General features: G+C 46.3%; 1 protein-coding gene across 2 annotated transcripts in view; it reads right to left on the bottom strand.

Annotated features, from left to right (window-relative positions):
* Positions 1–18,437, bottom strand: part of LOC117883053 (rho GTPase-activating protein 20-like) — a 66,986-nt gene that overhangs the window by 31,729 nt on the left and 16,820 nt on the right. For both annotated transcript variants that reach the window (XM_034782006.1, XM_034782007.1), the window contains exon 2: positions 5,259–5,341. In XM_034782006.1, the coding sequence (XP_034637897.1) occupies positions 5,259–5,341 (83 nt within the window). The remainder of the gene's footprint in view (positions 1–5,258; positions 5,342–18,437) is intronic.

Below are 18,437 nucleotides of genomic sequence, written 5' to 3' on the forward strand. Positions count from 1 at the left end.
TGGGGTTCTGGAGGGCAGTTAGGAGCAGGGGTCCCAGGAGGGGGCAGTCAGGGGACAAGGAGTGGGGGGGGTTGGGAGTTCTGGGGGGGGGCTGTCGGGGCAGGAGTGGGGAGAGGGATCGGAGCAGTCAGGGGACAGGGAGCAGAGGGGTTTAGATGGGTCGGGAGTTCTGGGGGGGGGGCTGTCAGGGGGTGGGGAGTGGTTGGATGGGGCGTGGGAGTCCCAGGGGTCTGTCTGGGGGTGGGGGTGTGGATAAGGGTTGGAGCAGTCAAGGCACAGGTAGGGGGTAGGGTCCTAGGTGGCCAGTTAGGATGGGGAGAGGGTCTCCAGAGGGGGCAGTCAGGGGACAAGAGGCAGGGAGGCTTAGGTAGGGGGTGAAGTCTTGGGGGGGGCAGTTAGGGGCAGGGGTCCCAGGAGGAGGCAGTCAGGGGACAAGGAGCGGGGGGGGGAGGGTTGGGAGTTCTGAGGGGGGCGGGAAGTGGGTGGAGCGGGGGCAGGGCAGGACAGGGGCGGGGCTCCACCCGTCCTCTTTTTTGCTTGATGAAATATGGTAACCCTACCACACCCCCTGTCTCCAGCCAGCTCCTGCCGCATCCCCTGCCCTGTCTCCAGCCAATCCCTGCCGCACCCCCCTGCCCAAAGCCAGCCAGCCCCGCACTTCTCTGTCTTCAACCAACCCCTGCTGCACCCCCCTGTGGCCCTGCCTGAAGCCAGCCAGCCCCACACACCCCTGTCTCCAGCCAGCCCTGCACCCCCCTGCCCTGCCTCCAGCCAGCCCCACACCCCCCGTCTCCAGCCAACCCCACACCCCCTTGCCTCCAGCCAACCCCACACCCTCCGGTCTCCAGCCAGCTCCGCACCCCCTGCCCTGTCAACAGCTAGTCCCGTACCCCCTGCCTCCAGCTAGCCCTGCCCCACGCCCCTGTCTGCAGCCGGCCCCATGTCCACTGGTGCCCTGCAGTTCCCAGGGCACTAACCCTGCACACCTGCTTCAATGAGGGGGGCAGGGAGCAGCTGGGAACCACACATGTGCACACACCCCCAGGGAGTGGCGGGGACCCACACATGTGAAACGGAGCTCATTTTTAGTTCAGGCCCATCTTTTTAAAAAAGAACTTTAGGTAGGGTTAACATACATCCGTATTTTCCCGGATATGTCAGGCTTTTTGATTCTTAAATCGCCGTCTGGGAGGAAATTCCTCCTGGGAAAATACGGACGTATGGTAACCCTAATGGTACAAAAAATACATACTGTGGCACATCCCTTAAATCAGAACTTTTTATAGGGAACCAGTTGTTAAGATTTTGGCAGCTCATCACTGGGCAAGAGTATTGTTATCTGAGTAAAGATCTCAGATTGTGATCCTATAAGTGGAAAAGGGGCTGAGATCCATGCATGAGGTCACTCATCAGCAGGGAGTGCAGGCAAATTTGCAGTGTAGTTGATCAGTTCCATTTTTATCAATGCTAGTTCCATCCACACCAAATTGCTTGTCCATGCCTGGGCTGTAGCAGGATGAATATTTACTGTGTATACTAGTCTAGTTCCATGCGCCTGATTCAGAGATCTAGCTATAATTTTATAAAAACACTTTGAAGGCTACTGATTAAAAGCATTATATAAGAGTTAAGTATTATTGTTATTGTAATCCAACTATTTTTGTTGCTACTTTTGGCTGATTTGGGTGCAATATTTTGCCAAAGAAACAATGGCTGCTATATCTCTATTGCACTCAGCAGGCAGTTGCTGGGATTAAACTCGATTCCTTACTCATGCAAACAAGCAAAATGTAATAACGCCACCATCTTATTATTCTTTTCCCTTTCCATCTCAAAATTCTCAAGCATGAATTGCATATGCTCTCTCCTACTCTAGTGATTTAGTAATAAATGCAGCAATGGCACGTTGTGAAGAATGTCACAGAATCATCAGTAAGAGAGGTGGGACAGATCTTCATTCTCTGCTGCTACCCTAGCTGTAGTATGTGGGATTGCCTCTACTGAATATGCTCAAGTGCTCTGCCCAGACTGTCTGCAAGGTCGAAGTACCCTTGGTGGTGTGAGTACACAATCAGTCCTAGTTGGATTTATTAGTCTCATAGAAATGGTTGTAAATGTAAAGTTTTCAGGGAGATGGGCACAACAGGCCAGATTCTGCCATCTTTACTCCTGTTGAATAGTACCTTAGTGTGAGTGGTCCCAATACTGAACAAACCTTTGTACTTATAGGGTGAGATTTTCAACAGCCTAACTCTGCTGCCAATACTCAAGAGTAAAGCCGCTCACTGGCTTTAATGGGAGCAGGGCTAAGCCAACACGAACTGCTTTTGAAAATCCCACCCGCAGAGTCCCCGAACACCTGCATTCTTGCAGGCCGGAGTCTGTGGCTTGTCCCAGCCTGGCTCGCTTATGCTCACCGACAAGTACATAAGCCTGTTGCCTCTACAAGTGAAAAGATCAGTTCACTTTAAAACATGCCCATGAAAGCTTCCCCTGTGTGACAGTGGAGCAGTGGAGACAGGAACACCAAACGATCTCAGCAGTGATTTCTTAATGCTGGAGAAGTTACAAGGTTTGGTAAACACAACAGAAGAGTAGCAACAACAAAATAAATAAATACAAAAAAAATTCAACAATGCTCTGGTGGCCCAAGTAGAGATGGCATTGTACCAGCTTCCTCTGAGGCAATACATCATGAGAAATGTTTAGAGCTTCCCTCCCCTTGCAAAGATGTTCTCCAGCCAAATAAAGTCAAGAATTTGTTTCTCTTTTTTGAGTCAGTGTGATATGGGGGGGGGGAAGGGGATGGTTGAGGGAGGGAAGCAAAAGCATTTCTGAGACCACATTACTTGGGCAAGAGACGTAGATGATGGTATTTCTGCCATTTATTTTAAACCACCCTAAAACATTGGCTTCCGTCTGAACATTTCACAAAAGCAGGACTTACTCCCAAGCAGTTAAATACAGGGCGAAAGGAAACTGCTGCTCTTGGAAAGGATTGCTTGGTGCAAAATGTAAATCACTTAAGTTTTTATCTTTTAAACAAATATTTATTTTAACTAAACAAATCACTGCAGCAATGTTATTTATGAGAGTGTTATCAGAACCAAACAGAGAAAGAGCATGACATTCCTTTATCTGTCGTCTAATTGTTACACTGTGCAGGGTGGGGAGAAACTGCCTGAGCTCTAAGGTGGTTATTCTCCCATCAAAGGGCTGTGAGGTTTGACTACTGTACAGCACTTGATATTTCAGCACAAGAGTTGGAAGGTCAGTGTGTTCATACTTGACTATAAACACTGGAAGTCTGGGTGCTTTATATCTGAAGAAACTAAAGTCAGTGTGGGCACTGGTTGGCTCCAGACCATGTAAGTGGGAAAGGGAGCTTTTCACATGAGGTCACCAGTTAATATATCGCCCAGGTTGGTAGCGAATGAAAACTGTTACCATCTGAAAAGTGACTTGTATGAAATTAGTCTAGAGAAGTCTGTCCAGTCCCTAGCAGAAATGTGCCCGTAGCTCAAAACCAACCATTGTATTGACAGCTTCAGCAGAGAAGGCGAGGACAGAATGGGTCACAAACACTGAATTCCCATCTCTCCCCTGGAGTGGCTGGGCATGGAAGCACATTGGTGGAATGGTACAGAGAGCTCGGGCTGCCCTTTTCCTCACTGTACCTGCTCTGAGCATAGGCGCCGACTGTGTGGGTGCTCTGGGGCTGGAGCACCCACAGGGAAAAATTAGTGGGTGCTCCTCACCCACCAGCAGCCAAGCTCCTCCCCCCTCTTCCCTTGAGCACGCTGTGTTCCTGCTCTCCCCCTTTCTCCCAGCACTTCCGCCCACTGCCAAACAGCTGTTTGGCAGTGCTCCAGGAGGGAGGGGGAGGAGCGGGGACACAGCATGCTCAAGGGGCCAGGGTGGGGACTTGGGGAAGGGGGTGAAATGGGGGTGGGGTGGAGGTGGAGCAGGGGTGGGAAGAGACAGGGCGGACTTGGAATCTTGGGGTCTTGGGGGAAGGAGTGGAGTGGGGGCGGGGCCAAGGGCAAAGGGGGGGTTGAGCTCCCACCACTGGAGCAGAAGTCAGTGCCTATGGCTCTGAGGATAACTAACCAGGGCTGCCAACCCACCCTCTCTCACAGCACCTGCATTCACTTCCAAAGCTTACGCCTTTGGTATCGCTGCCCATCCCTCCCCTCTTGTTGGGCGACTGAATAATTGTCTCTGTGTGTTCCTCTCATCCAGGTGCCATTTTGATTCTTCCCATTTTCTAGGTTTGATTAAGAGTTTCCAGACTCAAACCACTGCTTGTGATTATAGTGAAAGTCCCATGTGGGCCCTGACCCTGATCTCTCCTAAGCAAGTTGGCAATTGACTGCAGCAGGAGCAAGCCCAGCCCCGAAAGGGCTTCTCTGTATCAAGAGACTCTGTTTTGACACTTGCCAATGCTGTTTTTCACCGATGGCTGCACATCACTGGCACCAATAACCAAGGACAGAGGAGTCCTTCAAGTGAGGTCTGCTCTGGGCAGCTTTCTATTTCCAAAGTTTGCTTCTGTCTATTTTTCCATTACATCAGTAACTTAGTTTCTTAGGACATCTCTGTTTCGGCTTCTCATACTCTTGCCCGTTGCTGGTTAGATGGCAGACTAAACAGCAATGAATCCATCAGGCAAACATTCATTGACTTCCCAGTTGGAATTACACAGAGCAGCTGAGAGAGGGGTTATCTCATTTAGAGCAGGACGAGAAAGTGAAATGGAGGAGTGGAATTTTTGTTCTTTGTTGGTTTTTGACATTTTTTTTTAAGTAAAAATTCCTGATTTCTTTTAAGGGACTCACTGGCCATCTGTTGTTTGGCTTCCAGAGAGATTACAGTCAGGCTATGATGACTAACCAAATATTTATCATATGTGTGGTTTGGCTACTGGCATACAAACTTCACCTTAACGTCGTCTGCTTTTCCAGGCAGTAAAGGCTAGATCCTGACCTGCATTACACCAGTGTAAGCCCTGAGTGACTCCACTGAAGGCAATTGAGTTATTCTGGATTTACATCTGTGTAGGTGAGATCACAGTCTGGCACTATATGTTTTCAGCATCACATTTTTAAAGCATGTTCCAAAAAGGAAACTGGAACCCCTCCAGATGGGAGGTCTGTCCAGACACTAATGGCCCCTGGTATCGGCAGCTGAATTAAAACATGGATTAGCAAATCGATTTGATTTGATTTTTTTAGGATATTGGGGAGACAATTCCTTACCTGGAATGGGATTTGGACTTGTTGAGAGCTTTGCTAATGGCAGAAGAGGTGGAGCGTCTCCTTTGGACTATGGGCTTCATTTTCTGTGGGAGAAAGATATATTCCAGTTAGTGTAACCAGCACCTGCTCTGCACTCAGTTTACCACTGCAGCTCTGTTTATTGCCTTCTGCTTTTTTATATGCAATTTCTTTTTTATAGTTACCACTCACTGACCCTAGACAGAAAGCAACACAAATTGTGCTTCCACTGAAGTTTCACTTCCTTTCCTTGCTATTCAAACACTCGTCAGTTTTCACATTTACTCAAGAGATTCAAGATTTTCCTAACTGGACATATATCCAGTTTTCACAGCCAAAAATCAAAGTGAGTAAGAGTAATGGGCTGAAATAGAGCAGAGGAGAATTTAGGCTGAATATCAGGAAAAAACTACCTAACAGTCATGTCTAGTAGACAGTGGAACAGTCTAGTAAGAGAAATAATGGAGACCCCATTTGAAACTGGACTGGACAAAGCCATGGAGAGTATATAGGGAGCAATCATTTATTGGCTGGAGGGTTGGATGAGATTACCTAATAGGTCTCCTCTATCTCTAATTTCTATGATTCATGGATTCAGCATACAGCCTATTATTAACACCCCTAAGAGTGTGTCTCTCTTCGGAACACTCATCATTTTTTATTGTCTGAACCAGAGAAATCTTAGCTGCCACGTGAATGAAGTGACTATAATGATGATCCTTGTCAGTTTGAAGGGTAAGGCCTCCAGTGAATGTGTGTGTGTATGTGTGCGTGTGTGTGTTGGGGACAGGTCTTTTATTTTTTCAATACATTTTGTGCTGGCGAAAGCTGCCAGATTTCTAGCCTGGTGACAAATCCTGGAAACCAGAGAAATCTTATCTGCCACGTGAATGAAGTGACTATAATGATGTTCCTTGTCAGTTTGAAGGGTAAGGCCTCCAGTGAATGTGTGTGTGTGTGTGTGTGTGTGTACGTGTGTGTGTGTGTGTGTGTGTGTGTGTGTGTGTGTGTTGGGGACAGGTCTTTTATTTTTTCAATAAATTTTGTGCTGGGGAAAGATGCCAGATTTCTAGCCTGGTGACAAATCCTGGAATCATTAATACTACTTCCGGAGTAAAGCACTACTAACTGAGAATAAGGGTGGCAGAAAAAGTTACCCTAAACAGCTCAGCACCTCTATTTCCAGCTTTAAGAACCCAGTAGCAGAGAGTATGTTGAGAATTATAAATCATGGGACATCGACATGGGTGGGATGTTCGATTAGAGAGGGAGTATTTCTTCTCTAATGGAACATTCCACCAGAAGGACCACTAATGTCCCTACCATCCATGAGGTCAGCCAGGGATAAACTGGTTATCAGGGAAAGACACCTCTAAGCTCATTGAAACACTTGCTCTCTTTTCTTGATAACACTCTTTTTGAGAATGCAGGGGAAAGTAAGTTTTTACCCTCCTTGTTTTATATAATAAAATAATAAAATAAAGAATAATAACAATAAAAAAGCATATTTATTTGTATAGAGCCAAAAGCTTGTTAGCTGTTTTGCAGTCATGTAGGATGACAAGGTTCCGGCCCCCAAAGAGGTAGCAATTTAAATACAATCTGAATACACTGCATGGTCTTCCTCAAGAAGGCACTTTTTATTATCTGTCTAGTGTCTAAACTATGCTCATCACCATGGTAACTGAACTCCTTTCCTTTTCCTGTAATCCCTGCCTCATTCACCACACACCTTTCATCATCTACAACAAATGAGGTGGGGAGTCCTGCAGATGAAAGTCTCCTTTACTTCACAACCCCGATTCACCCCCCAGAGCAGGTCCATCCTGTGCACTGAATAAAGCAGGGGTCCTGTGGAAAAAATAGCGTGTGATCATGTAACTAAAGACTGGATCATAATGCATATGCACAAGGGGGCTGAATTAAGGTTGCCCAGGCAAACTTAATTCAGGTATTTCCTAACTTTCAAGTGTGTATATATATATATCATTATTAAGGTTGCAAGGTCAAACATTTGGAAAAAAAAAAATATATATATATATGTACCTCCCCCTATCCCCTGATGTGACTCTGCTAAGCAAAGAGCCATTTCTGTCCTAAGGAGTTTCACAGAGGGAACTGAATAAAAATAACATCAGCTCAAAAATGTTTGTTTAAAAAAAGAAGAGGCCGTGCTGAGAGGGAACATCTGGCTTTCAGAGGTACCCCAGTGGGATAAAATGTTCTTACAAAACATGATACAGTAAAGCAGCAGTCATGCAGCATCTTAGGGGGGGGAGACCAGGGTTGGGGGAGGGCTCCAGCAGTCTTCAGTGAGAGATGTGACTAGAGTTAATGCAGTAGAGCGGGGGTGGCCAACCTGAGCCTGAGAAGGAGCCAGAATTTACCAATGTACATTGCCACAGTAATACGCCAGCAGCCCCCTATACAAGGAGCCGCATATTAACTTCTGAAGAGCCAGCCGCAAGTGGCTCTGGAGCCACAGGTTGGCCACCCCTGCAGTAGAGCATCTGCGAAGAGTTGATGCATATAGCCAACACTTTGGGGCAAGGAGACTAATGCATCACCTAAAACTGTCTTAATACTATTATATGCACCTGGCCCCTTTCAGCCCCCCAAAATCTCAAAGCACATTACAAGCCACTGGTATGTAAAGGAATCACCTTCCACTGAAGTGCAGTCTCATCTGTGGCATAATGTGGCAGCTAGGGTGACCAGATGTCCCAATTTTATAGGGACAGTGCTGATTTTTGGGTCTTTTTCTTATATAGGTTCCTATTTCCCCCCACCCCCTGTCCCGATTTTTCACATTTGCTGTCTGGTCACCCTAGTGGCAGCTGTTTAGCAATGCATATCAACACCACACAGGATAGACAGTGTGGAAGGATGTCTTACCTCAATTAAAGTTCAGGCAGTCTGAATGTAATTACCCAAAGTGGAGTGTGGCCAGAATCCTTGGGAATAGCACTGTGGGTTTTTGGATAACCATAAATGGTTTTATATCTTATCTGAACACCGGCAACTCTAGCAGCACAGCAGTCTCAGAAGCATTGGATTCATATTGACTTAGCAGGAAGAGCATAACTGACCAATTCATTGACATCACTCCCAGCAGCAAGTAGGTTACTTGTGGAAGTCTCAAATCCATGAAGTGACCAGGCTTAATCTGAGGTGTTATGGCTACAAGAGGATATGTCTCTCACTCACTGACTTCAGACAAAATCCTTTTGCTGTATTGAAGTTGTTTTATTTGGGTCAGGCTCTAATTCAATAAAGAAAAGGTAGTCTGGATTGGAAATCCATTTGAGATACAACGCTGGCTCTTGGCAAACTAGAAAAATCTCTTTCCCAACCCTATACCAGAGTCACAAATTATTTTGCTGCCCTAGCCAATCACCTGTTCTGCTTCTAATAGCATTACCCAAACACCGCAATAAGATGGTAGAATGGGCAATCTGCCAGGGGCATACGGGGTGGACCTAACTGGCATAACTTTAGAAATATTTATGCTTTGGCTCTTATCTTCCTTGCTAGATGGAAAGAAATTACTGTTCAGTAGCAATATACTATAAACCTACAACTGTTCAGCTTTTCCTCTCCTTCCAGAGAGCACTGGGCTGTGCATCCCATTTTAAGGTGCATCAGGCTATACCTAGGGTAATGTTTTGACTATCTCTGGTTTATAAGGGAAAGACATCTTTGCTAATGCAATCCTCATGAGGCTATCAAACATGGAAATAAGTATCATAACTCCTTGGATATTCTTCCAGTGATGCACTCCCATGTGCAAAAAGTGCTCCGGACAGTGCTTGTTTCTGGAGATCATTATGCAATCCTCATCTGGCATTTGTCAACTCCTGGAATTCTGGACTGAGCTTCTACGAGGTCCTACCCTATGGACTACAACATAATGGCTACCAGAGCCCTCTGACCCCATTTACCAGCATGCTTGGAGTCCAAGTAGGAACAGAATGGTCTAGACACTCCTGCTAAGGCCAATCGGAGGCTTCTACATGGGGTGATATAGCAAAGCAGTTTGCTGGGTCAGTGATGAGCCAGGGCTGCTCATCCCCTTCAGTGTGGGGGAACAGCCTGACTCGGAGACAGAGAGACTAAGAGACTCAGTTTAGTTATAGTTTTAAGCTTTGAGTAATTGGGAGCTGAGGGCATGTCTACACTATGAAATTAGGTCAATTGTATAGAAGTCGATTTTTTAGAATTCGATTTTATACAGTCTATTGCGTATGTCCACACTAAGCGCATTAAGTCGGCGGAGCGCATCCTCACTACCATGGCTAGCATCGACTTACAGAGCGATGCACTGTGGGTAGCTATCCCACAGTTCCCGCAGTCTCTGCTGCCCATTGGAATTCTGGGTTAAGTGCCCAGTGCCTGATGGGGCAAAAACTTTGTCGCGGGTGGTTTTGGGTACATGTCGTCAGGCCCCCCCTCCCTTCCTCCTTCTGTGAAAGCAACGGCAGACAATCATTTCGCACCTTTTTTCCGTGGTCCCGTCCACTGGCTCCGCTCAGCTCACTGCCTGCCTGGATGATCAGAACCCCAGGCAGGCAGCGGGCTGAGCGGGGCTGGCAGACAGAGCCCCAGACCAGCAGTGGGCTGAGCGGCTTATCCCGCTGCCAATCTGGGGCTCCGTCCACCAGCTCCTGCCAGCCGGGGTTTTGCTCAGCCCCGCTCAGCTGGCAGACTTCGGTGAGGTCGATCAGGGGTGCTTGGACAGCCATAGCTATCCTCCTCTTAGAGCACCGCATGGGAGTGACTCCAGGTCATTCTCTTCTTTAAGTTTCGTCTCATGGAGATTCAGTCCTGCCTGGAATATCATGCGAGCTGGAGGCTTCTGCCTCAGGCTGCTCTCCCAGTCGGGATTACTGTGCGGTCGCACCTACCCCAGCCTGCCCCTTGCTCTCATGGCTCAAAAAGCCTGGATAGTAGTAAGGAGCAGTTCAATTTGTGGAATGACAAATCCAGAACGAAGGATTGCACTCTATAGGCCACATTAAGATTATTTCAGAGTCCTAGATAGCATTTAGTCCCTATAAAAGGCTTCATGAAAATTTCCCCCTGCCCCTAACAAAAAATGTTAATTTATCAGAGCAGCTGAAAGGGTAAGGAACCCGGGACTATAACTTAGAGAGAGCTTCCATATTATTTAACTCATAATTGATATCATTCAAAGTAAAATTTCACAGCGTGGTCTGTTCTAAGACTAAAAATGCAGGAGGGGAGTCAGAAAAAGGAACAGTGACCTGTTTCCGCCCGCGATCACCACCACACTACGGGGCTTTTATGTGTTAGGTGAATGTGATAACCACTACGCTACAGGGCTTCTCTTTTTTTGCCACAGACTTTACCGAATGCACAGGAATGTTTTCTCTAGCTACAGAAGCTACCTAATGCAATGTCTATCTCTATGGCCTTCCTGCTCACAAAGCGGTCATGCCCCCGCCCCAGGCTGACACAGCGCGGAGTGCATGTGACACAGCAACCTGGCTCGGGCAGGATCACTAGCAAGGCACGATACTTTTGGCGTTAAGCATACACAGCAATTCTTTCCTGGCCTCTGCCGCTGAATGCCTCCATGCATTACACTGTGCCCTATCAGTGCGGGAGGACTGCATGAACTTGGAAAACATGTCATTGTGAGTGCATTTTTTTCGCCTTCTAATCTGCAATAACCTCAGGGACAGAGATGATAGGGGGAGCATAGAAACATTCTGGGGGGACTGCATGGTCACCTGTGCTGCTGAGTTTGCCATGCTGGCCAAACAGGAAATGAAATTCAAAAGTTCCCGGGGCTTTTCTGTGTATCTGGCTAGTGCATCTGAGTTCAAAGTGCTGTCCAGAGTATTCATAATGGAGCATTCTGGGATAGCTCCTGGAGGCCAATACCGTCGAATTGGGTCCACCCTACCGCAAATTGGACCCAGCGATGTTGATTTCAGTGCTAATCCCCTCGTCAGGGAGGAGTACAGAAATTGATTTTAAGAGCCCTTTAAGTCGACAAAAATGGCTTCGTCGTTTGGACGGGTGCAGGGTTAAATCGATCTAGCGCTGCTAAATTCGACCTAAACTCATAGTGTAGACCAGGGCTGAGAGGCAAGCAGGGCAGCACAGGGAATCTCTGATGAACTCCCCTCCCCACAAAGGTTAAGGGAGGCTTTGAAATGCTGTGGGATCTAGTGCATGAGTCAGGCAGCAATTCTAGACCTATAGAGACCAGCGTTCCAAGTGGCAGAGACTTGACCCACTGCCAGGTCCCAAAAGGACTCCCCCACTGCCTCCTCTGTGCCTGCATATTTCCCTGCGGCAGGGAGCTGCCGGGATCTTTCCTATGGTGTTCAGTAGAACTGGTCATAAATTTTCAGTTGAAACTCTTTTCCCAATGAAAATTCATAACTGAAAAATTTATTTTCTTATGAAATTTTCCTTTTATTATGAAAACAACTAAAAAAATGATTTTCAATAAAAGTTTGAGGTTTAAAAACATTTTTTTTTATTTTACAGCTGTATCTGTGAAAAATGTTTGGTCATTGCTTTTTCATTGAAAAACCTGAAAAAAAATTTGAAAAATACTTGCTATTTTCCAATTAGTTGTAGTGTCTAACATTCACTTCTAGTCCTTTTGTGGTACAGACATGGATCATTAACCGCTCATTGCTCACTCAGACCAGGAGTGATATTTTGGCACTGGTTCAGGATTTAAAATAGCAAGTCCCAGATCTCTGCGCAATGCCATTTTCCTGTGAACATTTTATTTCCCAAGAATGCTATTATATAACTTGTGTTACTTATATTATACAGCACACATGAAGGCTCTCTGTGATGTTCTAACTCGTAAGCAAGCTAAGCTTCAGTAATAGGGTGTAGGACAAGCAGCTTTATTCAATGCATGCAACTTGGCCACAGCACTGCTATAGAGAACTGACTAAACACTCCCACAGTGTCCTGTGCCTGTATGTACTGGGTGTCACGTAATACCTGAGCTGGACTCTTCAGGAGGCTGTCTACGCTTTGGTTGTTCCAAAGTCCTCATACAGCACATGGACTGGTTTCTCTCTGGAAAGTTACCCTCCCTTCCCTATGTTCCAAATTAAATTAAAACTTAAGTAAACAGTCAAAGCTCCAGTATCTTGGTTCAGACTTGTGTCTAGTTCACAAGAAACTCCTGGAATAATCCCAGGCTTTTTTGAATCTCTGGATGAATACAAGGAAAGTTCCGAGTATTCTCTGCCTTCATCAGGGCTGGAAACGCCACAGAACAGTCTCTCCCATGGTACCCCGGAGCTACTATGTTTCTGTTGAAATGAAGAATGGAGTGGCAGCATATAAATTAAAATCTAGCCCAGTCAAAATCTCACTTTTATCACATCAGAAACGGTTTGGGTGAGGCACAGGTCAGTTATTTTATCACAACTGGCTCTCCGGAGGTTAGTTCTCATGTATGCTATTTCGTTGTGGCCCAGCAGAGCACAGGGCTATGAGACTGACCTGCTGGGCTCTTGTCCTGGTTCTGATGCTGAGTGGCCTTGGTCAAGTCACTTTCCTTCTCTAGTAACAGACGGGGGCCTCACACAGATGTGATAAGGATTCATTAGTTAAAGGTGTACTTTGAGTTTCTTGGGTGATATGCTATGGATGTTAAGAGCTGGGCTCAAGAAGCCATCTGCAGTGCCTAACAATAAGAATATTTATTAGTTTTACAAAAGCCAGCAACAAAGCTGTGTATTCTTCAGTGTCATCTACTGGCACCTTGTCTATTAACTATTTGCATATCTCCTGACCTCTCACATACAGGGCACTCCTATGACAATAGAAGTACTAGTTCTGAACTGGCTAAAGTGCATGTGTATCATTGCCTTCTACTGGATAGAACCAGCATTGTTAAATTATATGTCACAGACCCCATGCTGCTAACAACTAACTGCCTTTCTCCTTTACCTCAACTAGCAGAGGCCTATGCTTCTGAAACAGGAGGATCTGAGTTCTACCTGCACTGAGTTCCAACTGGCCCAGTGAGATCTCTGGCTTTGTTCCACAATCGTTATTTGAAGAGGTGGAGGGAAACTCTCTCCTGCATCATCTGGCATTATGTTGAGCAGCTGTTCTAGACTGAAGTGAGCACAGTTCAAATTAACCAGGCACTGGAATTTGAAAGCTGTCACAGAGAGGCAGCACGATCTCCCCTCTGTTTTGTTGCCATAGCAACAGATTCACGTTTACTCAACATACTTCTAAAGTGCTTGAACACTTGCAACACTCCAGGCTGTGTTTGTACATTACTCATCCCAGAGCTGCCAATTTTAGCTGTGTATTTCTTGGCACTGCCAAGAGTTGTGAGTCTAATATCCCTCATTCCAAACCCATGTATGGCCTACAATATCAAGTCAGCCTGCCAGCGCAAACTGGGTGTTTTTTTTTACCCCCGCCCCATTGACCCCTGTGCTCAAGTGTTATTATCCAGACCATTAACTTGGGATGGAGCAGAAGAAAAATACACCTGCTGAGTGCAGGGTCGATTTTCCTTCTGACATTGTACGGACAGAACAGACGTCAAGCAAGACATACTCAATGTGCCTGTGCCTTTATTAATGCATTCCCTGTTGGGGTCACAGACTTTCTCCATCTGCCTTTCAGGAAAGAAGCACTGTGTGCTGAGATCATGGAGTTGCCGCATGTTACTCAACTTCTAGAGATGATACAAAATTCAGAGTTCAGATATGATTCCAGACCTGAGCTTTTCTAGAGTTCACGGATGTTTGGATCTGGAGGTTTCCTGCAATCTTCACTGCAAAGGGATCGCACTAGGCCTAACAAGCTAAGGAGAGTCAGGCCTGGGCACTACTTGTGAATCCAGGTGCTACAGGAAGCAGTGTTGGTTAATCAATAAATGGTTTTAGAGAAGGGGGCACTCTTCTCTCTGGGTATGTCTTCACTACTCGCCAGATCGGCAGATAGCGATGATCCAGCAGGGATCGATTTATTGCATCTAGTCTAGATGCGATAAATCGAACCCCAAGTGCTCTCCCGTCGACTCCTGTACTCCAGCACTGCGAGAGGCGCAAGCAGAGTCGACGGGGGAGTGGCAGCAGTCGACTCACCGCAGTGAAGACACCATGGTAAGTCGATCTAAGTATGTCGACTTCAGCTATGTGAATAACGTAGCTGAAGTTCCGTAACTTAGATCGATCCTCCCCTTAGTGTAGACCAGGGCTTAGAGTCCGTTCTCAGATACTCTGGAGAGGAGAAGCTATATTGTATATATATATATAAAATATCTAGAGAGAGAGAGAACTAGTGTCACAGCAAGATGGTAGCAGTGGAGGTGTGCAAATTCACAATTTATATTTCACATGAATATCACCCCCCCCCAATTTCACTTTTCCCCAAATTTTAGGCAATATGTGTCAGTTTACAAAGAAAATCTGACAAAGCTCATTTTCCCCCATGTCTTTGAAGCAAAGCCAAAGCCAGTTTGAACAACTGGTCTATTTTTCAATGGAAAAATAGGTCCACTTTGCTCAAAAGAATTCATGTACTGAAGCAAGGTATTTTGCTTTTTAAGTTTGCGAACAAATGTGAACTCTGAGTAGTTTTGCATTCCATTACAAATATTACACCCTCTCCAGTTAGGAGGCACCCTGCTGCCAGAGGTGCTTTCTTTCAGATGAAACACAAAACCAAGGTCCTGGTGGTTCCGTATCATTACATTACATTACAAAGCACTTTGGACTAGAGTAGGGATGATGTTAGTAACACAAATGACTTTTTGTTAAGTGCTTTCTGCCTACCAAAATGTTCCCTGCAGTTTCACTTGGAGAGTGTTTTCTGTGCCGAATTGCGGAATAATGTTAATTAACTAATGACTGTCACCCCAGAGGTGGCTGTAACACATTGATGGATTCCATGATTAATTTATACACCATAAAGTCACCATGCAGATATAACATCATTATTCAGCTTTTAGGAAATTTCTGAAGGGGCTTTATTTAAGAATCAAGTAAAAGTAGAGGAACAATAAATCAAAAACTTGGGCTCAGAGCCATCCATATGAAATCAATTGCTGCGTCCCTTCCAGTTAATAATGACTTTGTGTTACCAGCAGCATTCCAACAAAAATCTCTTGATGTGAGACTGCCATCTGCTCCATGATGTTTTCTCTTCTGTTTATGTGAATGGAGGACAGTCTCGCAAAGTGCTTTTAGATGTTCCATTTGCCTTTTATTTAGAGAATCAAGAGGCAGAGGGAGTGAAAGAGATGAAGGCTTTGTGTGAATGGGAATCTGGAATTAGATCACCTTGAAAACAGTAACTGGTCATTTTTATGATGACTTTTGTCTACTCAGTTTCCTTTTAAAGTGACTTTAGGGCTGGGGAAAAGTGCTAGCTTAAATACCGTGGAGAATGAAGTTCTGTTATTTACGTACAGTGTGGCGTATAGAGCATATGGAGTAATAGTTAGCATGGGGGAATGGGAGCCAGGAAATCTTGGTTCTAGTCCTGACTACTATGGTTCACTGCATGACCTTTGGGAAGTCACCTGACCTATTTGTAAAATGGGGCTAGCAGTTCCTGCACTTTTCCAAGCCCTCAGATATTCAGAAGAAAAGCTGCTTCGTCAGTGCAGCACAATCTACACACACTGCCACATGCCTCACTCCTGTCACACCAGGAGCCCCTCTGGTGGTATAAGAGGAGTGCTTTCACAGTCTTGCTCTCCTTAGTGAGCTGCTATTAGAAGAAGAAAAAAACCCCAAATTCTCATCCAAATGTGATCCTTCAAATAGATTTGTTGTGTTTGGGTTTGGAGCAGGACAAAGGAGTGTCTGTTTTCTCCAAATCCGTTCCCCTATGCCTGCCCGGTGAAAGAAGCTATATTCAGCACAAGCATGATGATGATGATCATTATGATGCATTGTTAGTTGATTTCCTTGCATTTGTCAGCAACAGACAGGTCAATGTAACCCGTATGGTGACAGAGCCGGCCAGGAGCAGATTTTAATGAAACAGCCTCTCTGGGAAAATGTGTTTTGTATGAACCAGTTCCTGACACCAACAGCTGCTTCCTGTACCAGCCTGCTAGCATGCAGCTCACATCCTTCCAGGATTCTCTCACTAAATGCCACTGATCATGGAGAAGGCTGCACTGAGGTCCCAGTGGCCGGGGCGAGGAGATGTTGGCTCAAAGTGGAGTGAAAAATTCCACCAAACTTTTGATATTTGCTCTCAGCGAGTGAGTGACAGTTGGGTAGGGGTCAAAGTGGAGGTTAAGGTGACAAATTTCAACAAACACCTTGGAGTTAAATCCCAGGTTGGTCTACTCCACAAAACAAAACAAAGGACAAGGGACCAGATCCTGAGCTGGGGTCAACTGATATATGGCTCCATTGAAGTCAATTGCCCTTGGCCTGTTTACATCTGCCGAGGAGCCAGCCTGAAATGAGTGGATTCTCAGGGGAAACTTTAATTTCCCCAGAGCTCAGAACATTCTTCTTCTGGTTTGTAAGGATAAGTAAAGACAATAAAAGAGAGAGAGCTTTGGATAGAGGGGTTTGGACGGGGTGAAAGTAACTTACAGGACTTACTGGTACTGCCGGAGTCCTCAGGGAGGGCGTGGCCTCATCTGGAAGAGGTGTGGCCTCAACCAGAAGAGGTGGGGCCTCTCAAGATTTAAAGGTCCTGGGGCACTGGCTGAGGCTGGGAAGGAGCCCCGAGCCCTTAAATCCTGGCCCCAGCCCAGCCGCCGGAGCTGCGGGCAGGATTTAAAGGGCTCTGGGCTCCCCGCCGTGGAGCCCAGAGCCCTTTAAATCCCCGCCGCGGAAGCCGGTGCGGTCCGGCACGGTGTACTGGCTCTTGCTGGTATGCTGTACCGGACCATACCAGCTTATTTTCACCTCTGGGTTTGGAATTACACTGCTCCTTTGGCAGTTCCTGCGGTATCCCAGCGCCAGCACTGGGATATTTATGCTCAGATGGGAAAGTGAAGTTGATCTTCAGTAACAAGCAATGGCCAATAGTTGTTGCCCCTTTTACCAGGACATTTCAGTGCCTTGCTTGCATAGGCTAACGTGGCAAAAAAAGCCTCCAAAATTGCTCCTGAACATATCTGAGAGTGCATTTTGGGGGACAACAATCACTTGCGGGTGCAGATCAACAAAGCCAGATTCTCCCATCCTTGAACTTTCATTTGCACACGTCTGAAGTTCTTGCAAAATGCCAACATGCAGCTCTGCCTCCTCTCTGAAAAGGTGGAGGTGACAGAACAAGGTGCAAGGCAGGGGAGAGTCAGGCCCCTAGAATTTAGACATTTCAACAACTTATTGCTCTTGCAAGCCTCTGCCCTTCCCCTCCGGGGACTGCCACAACTGCAGTCCTGGCTAGCACCCCCCAAAAGAGTTAAGGAGAGACAAAGAGCAAGTGGAACCCTGACCTCATCCCACCTTCTGCACAGACAGGGACAGGGAACGCACACTGCCTCTTCCTGAGTTGAGGGGCAGGAGGCGAGGTCCTTCATTGTCACACTTGAGTGGCTCAGCTCCATTCCTCTGCCAGTGCATGCCTGTGCCTCTATTTTTCAGACAGATTTTGCTGCTTGATGGTGTGGTTACTTGGTGTTTGTGCAGCTAGAAATCATTATTATGACCAAATATAAACCCTCATAAAGCCAGTGAATAGCTCAGGGAAATTCCTTCACGTACCTGAGCAGTAATACTCAGGAGGACCATATGTTGGGGAGTGCTGGCTCACATGAGTAATGCCACTGAAGTGAAGAAGAGTAAGGGTTGTGCAATATGGCCCTCTATATGCTAAAGGAAAGGAACTGGGGATGCTTTATATTTCTGAATGTTATATTCCCATGCACAGCATCCCTAAGGCTGTCTGCCTCTTGGCCATCCTGCATGCAGGGTTAGACTCCTCTGGTGGTTAGGGCAAGGGATGTGAAATCAGGATCCCAAGTTCTACTTCCCACTCTGCACTGACCCACTTTGGCCTAGATGCAGCCTAGACCTTATGTGGCTGCTAAGTGATAGGGAAGGGAAAAAGAGGCTCCTTTCCTTGTGCAGCCAGTGGCAGGATCAGCCAAAACCAGTGCCGGGTTTACAATGGCTCCAGTGGTTCCATGGAGCCGGGCCCATGCTCAGAAGG

Source organism: Trachemys scripta, chromosome 9, assembly GCF_013100865.1.
Source record: "Trachemys scripta elegans isolate TJP31775 chromosome 9, CAS_Tse_1.0, whole genome shotgun sequence".
Taxonomy (NCBI): Eukaryota; Metazoa; Chordata; order Testudines; family Emydidae; genus Trachemys; species Trachemys scripta.